Source organism: Hippopotamus amphibius, chromosome 1 (assembly GCF_030028045.1).
Source record: "Hippopotamus amphibius kiboko isolate mHipAmp2 chromosome 1, mHipAmp2.hap2, whole genome shotgun sequence".
NCBI classification, from domain to species: domain Eukaryota; kingdom Metazoa; phylum Chordata; class Mammalia; order Artiodactyla; family Hippopotamidae; genus Hippopotamus; species Hippopotamus amphibius.
This window is the reverse complement of record NC_080186.1, coordinates 5594187-5601239: the sequence shown is the minus strand read 5'-3', so window position 1 is coordinate 5601239 and position 7053 is coordinate 5594187. Positions and strand designations below refer to the sequence as shown.

Here is a 7053-nt window from a genome sequence, read left to right as displayed (position 1 = left end):
AAATCCATGTCTCTGCCTTGGCCATTTCAGCTCATGTCTGATCCCTTCTTTAACTCATGATTCATTGCTCTCACTTACTCCTTTTTGCCAGATTTATAAACGTAACTGTTCTTTATTTAATACCTATTTTGTACACTAGGCAACAAGACAGTAAATTTATTGTCTATGAGTTGTTACTTTGAAAAATTACATCAATGCAAAGTGATTGCCTTTCAGCCTTCATAGCCAATAAATTTATTATTTTTTTTGCGGGGGATGATATGAGGTCATAGGATAATATATATAATCGCTGATCACAGAATGAGAAGGAGCCAGTTGCAGTCAAGTGCTCTACCACTCAGCTATACCCCCGAGAAGGAGCAAGTTGAAATTTCCGACAAACAGAAGCCGAGAAGGAAGACTTCTATCTCCTGCCAATCATGTATAAGCTGGTCTCCTGCTGTTTGCTTTTCATAGGATGCTTAAATCCTCTCTTGTCTCTTCCTGTCCTTGACTCCAGGGAAGAGTCCTGGCAGCTCTCAGGTAAGATGATTTTTTTTCCTTATGTTAGTCTTAAAGAGTTTTCAAGGGTCTTAAATGCAATGCTAGAGATAAGAATGAAAATTCTTTCTTAAAGGAGTCTTGTTAAATTAATAGTCCCAGCTCTGAAAATAATTCTGAGGACCCTTACAGCGCATCTCAGAGTCTAATGGATACAGTTTTTGTCCTTTCTAAAATGTAAAAGTAGGAGGGTAACATTGCTTATTTAATGTCACATCTATACTTCTAAGTTATTTTGGTCAGCTTTTTTTTTTTTTCAATTTTGAAAATGGCACTAAATTTAAAACATAATAGCTTTTAGTTTTTATTTTAAATGAACTGGTTGAATGCAGAACTGATTGTTCCAATTATAGAGTAAAATATTTTTATTTTATCTTATATTAAGTTAAAGGGTAATCATCTGACATGTGTTACATGAAACAAAAATGTTTATTAGAAAGTAAAGAAGTGACCAGCTGGGGCTAGGGATGACACAGATTTCCAAGTACATTTATTTTTTCCTTTTGATTGCTGTTTCACTCAGTTCAATTTTAAGTTGAATTTTTTAAAGTATATCAGTCAAGCAGATACTTATTGTGCTGCTAGCTCTTAATTTAGTTTAAGAAATGAAAAGGTTAGTGCTTGGGTATTGGGTTCATAAACGTTTTAACTGGATTTTAACTTGTCTTTAATTGTGGATACTTTCAGACTTTCTTTTTAATAAAGGAAAAAAACTCTTCTAAGCCATTGATTTTATGATGTCTAGTCTCTAAAGTTCCTCCTAAGCAGCTTTCTGATAATTGTCAAGCTCTAATTCATGCGCTGTCAGTCAACTTCCACAGTCACTGAACTCACAAGTGGCAGTCCTCTTAATGGTGAAATTGGGCATTAACTTTATCAAATCTCTGCGATTTAAAAAAAAGAACAGTGAAAAGCATAAGATGAAACCATGAACAAACAGTCAGATATTACTGTTATCCTCAAAAAATTACATATTATTATGATTTTTCAAAACTTAGGTGAGTATAGTATAGTATCTCCCTTAAATTCTCAACAGCGGCAGCTTAGAGTTTTTGCCTGAATTTCTTTACCGCACTTACTTGTTTCTCCATAAATGATCCTTCATGACATAAACATTGATGTGTGGCCAAATTTTATTGAGTTTTCATTCATATTCTTCAGAAGTACTGTGAATGTGCCCAGAAGCCTTCACAATGGCTTGCTCTTTGTTCTCCGGTCAAAGTTATAGCTGAGGATTTGGAAGTCTTGGTAAAGGTGGTGGACAGTACAGGACTCCCCGGAGGCTCCCATCTCCCCACGCTGGCACCTGGCCAAGAGAGCTCTGCCGGGGGCCCAGTGTCCACTCGCCAGACCTCACACTCACTTCCCACACACCCAACACACACGCATCATGCATCTTCTATGCCCCTAAGCTGACCAAATTTCACACTGAAAATGTTACTATCAACTTCTTTAAAGAGTATTTTAAAGCTGACTTTCTTCTAACAATTGTATCTAAATCTTGGAGGCCAGACAGCTAAGAGGTGACGCTCTTCTATTTGTTTTATAGGAAGAATATAAACAGTCCTGTGTTTTAGAAAACTACTAATTTTTTTTTTTTGCTCTCCCTCCAATTTCACCACCCAAATACCTAAAGGCAAAACACAAAAGGCAGCAATAGGTAAATAGAAAAGAGGAAGAATCACTTTGTAAGTGGAAACGCCTTTCCACGTTTTTTTTAAACAAGTGTCTTTATTTTTAAAATTCACTTATTTATTTGGTTGCACTGGTCTTAGCTGCAGCAGTCAGGCTCCTCAGTTGCGGCATACAAACCCTTAGTTACAGCATGCGTGTGGAATCTAGTTCCCTGACTAGGAATTGAACCCGGGCCCCTGCATTAGGAGCGCAGAGTCTTAGTGACTGGACCGCCAGGGAAGTCTCGGTCCTACCCTCTTATTCGAGGCAGTGAGTGGCCTGGCAAGGCCACACAGGCAGGAGGAGTCAGAATGAAAGCCACGGGTCTTGATTTCCTGTTCTGCTGGCTTGCAAACTGGACTGGAGCATTTCCACTTCTCTGTTAAAGTACCACTGGTGACAAATCGGGAACTGAGTATTTGAAGTTCTTCTAGGATTATCTTCCTGTCCCTGACACCTGCCCCCCCACCCCCACCCCTCAAAAGACATGGAGAACAGAACTGACGACTGAAGAAGGAGCTGAGCTGCTAATCTCTGGTATTACTCTGTTTAGCCCCAGAAGATGTCAGATCAGCTCTGGATGAACTGGAAAGAGCTTCCCTTCTGCAGATGCTGCCAGAGATGTCCGGTGCAGAGACAGGAGATGGTCTTAGGAAAGCAGGTAAAATGACTCGTGTTTACAGGCTGGCTGGTTTTCTTGCTACTGAATTTACTCCCCATGCTCATCAATTAGATGAGGTAAAACACTATTTTGGATATAAAGATCAGTTATAGGAAATAAGTGAGTTAATTACCCAACACTCTCCCCTCCCGGCACACAGACGTCCTCTGCCATCTTGATTTCTTTGTCTCAGCAACTCCTTCGGAGCATCCCGCTCCCCGGCCCCTCAGCGTATTTGTTCTCGGTATGGACTTGTATTTCGGGGTGAGGGAGGACATCATCCCAGTTCTCAATAAGTGCCATTTACAATCCTGGTTTCCCACTTACTCAGGTCTTAAGCAAATTACTTAGTCTATCTGTACCTCAGTTTCTCAAACCAGTAAACAGGAATGATAAAAAAAAAAGCCCATCTCATGGGGTTATTGTGAAAAGTCAACGAGAAAATGCAAGTACAATGTTCCGCACAATCACACAAAGTTACCCATGAAGCGTCAGCTTTTACTATTTTCTCTGTCACTGAATTCCTCCCAGCACTGACGCAAATGCTCAGGACATTCTGGAAACAAAATGGAGTCTTTTAATAGACCTTGTTTAGTAGAAAGAAGTTCACTTTTTATAAAATATAAGGGATAAACTACTGAACTGCTAGCTTATTGAGGAAAATGAAGTGCCCTTTGTAATTCCGGAACTGAGAAAGGACCAGGTGCCTGCCTATTTTCCTTCAAGTAAATATCGCTGTGGTTTGAAAAAAGGAAAACCAGAAACTAGACATGGCTTAGAAATATTCTATTTTCTGTGCTTTATATAAGACAAATATAAAATGGACACAATAGATCTGATGATGAATGGTTTCAAAATACTGTTTTCCAGATCCCAGTACCAACATTTTTTACCCAAGAGGAAGTGTGAGAAAGGTAAGTAGGTCCTATATGATAGGTTAAAAAGGGAGAACATTCTGTGCCTTGACTTTAGAGGATGCATGAACCAGTCGAGCATTTTCGGTAGAAATCACACCTTAAAATAACTGGCCAGTCAGTATCATTTCAAAGCACTTCCCAGATTTTGATACATATAAGTGTGGATCAACAACATCATATCCAGTGCCCATTAAGGATAAATTATTGCAATGAGTTTAAGAGGATAAAAAAATAGGTATGGTCCCTGCCCTGAAGTCTGTCATCCACTTGTGCTGTGTCACTGATGGTCCTCACGTGGTCCAGGGAGCAGCAGTATTGGCATCACGTGGACGCTTGTGAGAAATGCAGACTCTCAGACTCCCCCCTCCCCCAGCACCTACTGAATCAAAATCTGCATCTTAACAAGATTCCCCAGGTGATTTGTACGCACATTGAAGTTTGAAAAGCCCTGCCATGTGATGTCTAAGTGGAAGAAAGACAGGGTCAAAACACTGAGATGGAATGTGCGGGAGAGCAGAAGATGAAGGAAATGATTTTGGGTACAGAAGATAGACTGGGATTGGGATTGATGAATGATAATATTAAATGGTTAGAAATGGTACACAGTTAATGGAGGACCTCAAACGCTGAGAGAAAAACCTGTATTTGATCATTATCAACTCTTCAAATTGTAAATTAGTGTCTCCTAAAGGACTTTCCAGGGGTACTGGTCCCATGAGCCAGCCTACAGTGCCGCCATGGGTTCTGGCCCCTCTCCTATCCTGGCAATTCTTTGTATTATGTTACTAGTATGTTAAACCCTCCAGGAAATGAGATAAACGCATTTAATTTTAACCAAGCATTTCCCAAATATTTTGACCAGAGGCATCTTTTTTTTTGGTGTAGTACCCATTAACATCCTCGTAAAAATATACTCTGGAAACCCTCAATCCTGAAGATGGCATAACCGCCTGAGGTCCCAGGTGGGGTAAACCACCCAGAAGGGGATGGGGTGGCTTCTACATTAAACATTATCATTCGGATGCTTACATTGTTGTAGAAGCATTATGGTGAAAGACTCTGAAATCATAAAGGTGACTAGTAGGATTTGCTCATGAAATCCTAGAATAAAAAGAAAACTAAGAGGCCATGCTTAAAGAAGTTAATTTCAAGGCAAATAAAAGCCTACTTTACATAGAAGACAGTACATGTACAGGACATGTTAATGACAGATTATTTACAGAGAAATAGGTCAATGAGGGTTTACAAAAATTCACGGCAATCACAGGCTAAACAGGGTGGACCTCAGGTAGGGCACCAGGAGACCTTCCAGAGCCTGCACGCTGGGCACTCACTGCAATTCTATCCCAGAAAACAGCAACAAAACACTTTTTAAAGGTCCTATGTTTGAACTAAGGTTCCTTTTTGTGTGTGTATGACTCAAGTCATTGATAACCTGCTTTTTCATTTGGATCGTTGAATTTCAGGCTTTCTCTGGACAAGATCCTAACATTTTACTGAGTCACCTTTTGGCCAGAGTCAGGAAACAATACAAGAAACGCGGAACGCCCTCCGAATGCTTCTGGAAATACTGTGTCTAAAGTGAAATGAAGAACTACTAGTCAACTCAAAACTGACTGTCTTAGAAAATGTAAAATAAAAATGCTTGATTTGAAAGCGGTATGGATGAGAAACTAGGCAAGCCCTACCCTGCTCATTATTATTTGGAAAATAAAATCCTCTGTTTTGCAAATATCATGAGTGGTTATTTTACCTATAAACTTATCCTGAAAATCTATACTTTTTCTTTCATCAATTTATTGTTAGAGCATTATCTGAAAGTTCAAACGAATAAATGAACAGAAGATAGTAAGAAAAAAGTCATAAAAGTAAATTTTAGTTAAAATAGTAAAACTACATTATCTTAGCTATGATGTCCTCTCAACTCTTAAAAAAATTATTACTTTTAAAAAATCAGTATTTTAACTTGGAAAAACATCTAAATTGAAGGATGCCTAAAGATGAAAGCTGGGAATAGTCTGAATTCTCCTTCGTTTCTTTCTTTCTTTTTTTTCTTTATTTATTTTTGGCTGCATTGGGTCTTTACTGCTGCATGTGGGCTTTCTCTAGTTGTGGTGAGTGGGGGCTACTCTTCGTTGCAGGTATGTGGGCTTCTCTTGTTGCGGAGCACAGGCTCTAGGCGTGCGGGCTTCAGTAGTTGTGGCACACGGGCTTAGCTGCTTTGCAGCATGTGACATCTTCCCGGCCCAGGGATTGAACCCATGTCCCCTGAATTGGCAGGTGGATTCTTAACCACTGCACCACCAGGGAAGTCCCCTCCTTCGTTTCTGATGGAGGACATCCACGTGCTCAGATCCCCTCTCTCTTAGCTGTCCTAAGTATTGAACACTTGAAAACTTTAATCTCTTAGCACTGAAGCTTGTTTGATGGCAGTGTCTGTGAGCTCAAGGATTGCAATACTAGAAAAATGCCTTCAAAATCTGTTTCTTAGAGAAGAAAGCTGAGGTGGGATTTAAGATTGCGTACTGGGAGAAATAGCCTGGTTTGTTAATTTTTAAAAGCCATGTATATGTGCACATACTAACTTATCCTCTTAACCCATCTATATGGATGTAGCCTATCTATGTATAGAGTATGGGGCTGAGACCTGTGAGCTTGGCAAATCTCCCAACACGGCCAACGCCTGTAGGGGAAGCGCTTCTCATGGGAAACCTGGGCTCCCCATCAGCTCTGCTGCCAGCCACACACCAATCAGGAGGAACCAAGGGTCAGTCTGTACCAAACACCTATATGACCGGTATTGATCTTGTCAACAACCATTCAGAATCTCTGTGGAGTGCAGGTCTGATAAATCTTCCCTTTCCGTATCTAAGGCATCAAGAACTAACCTGTAGGCAAGTTGTTTTCAGCCTGAAGGATGGATGTGACATCTCAGGAACAGGGTGGCTGGGAGGATGCTGTGGCATTGCTCGTTGCTGAAATTCAACTGAATCCAATTCCCTAACACAGGACTCTGGCACCATGAGCTCCAGTACGTTCATGACACCAGGAGGAGCTTAGGGTAGATTCCATCACAACAGAATCCCAAATCCCTCCCCTGTTTTGTGATACTAGGCAAGTGCTCTTCCGGCCAGGGCTCTGGTGTCAGGTCCCCTTGGCCAGCTGTGAGCTCCTGACCAGGTCATCTGACTCCCTCCACCTTGGTCCTTCTCTGAAAACTGCGGGCAGTAATGCTGCTTATTTCATGGGTGGCTGTGAGCA

At 40.7% G+C, this 7053-nt stretch overlaps 1 protein-coding gene across 1 annotated transcript; it reads left to right on the top strand.

Annotated features, from left to right (window-relative positions):
* The first annotated feature begins 419 nt into the window (after positions 1–419).
* On the top strand, positions 420–5372 carry UTS2 (urotensin 2). Its single transcript, XM_057715283.1, has 4 exons — positions 420–522; positions 2768–2875; positions 3746–3787; positions 5251–5372. Exons 1-4 carry the CDS (start codon positions 420–422, stop codon positions 5370–5372), a joined length of 375 nt encoding a protein of 124 aa, XP_057571266.1.
* The last annotated feature ends 1681 nt before the right edge of the window (positions 5373–7053 follow it).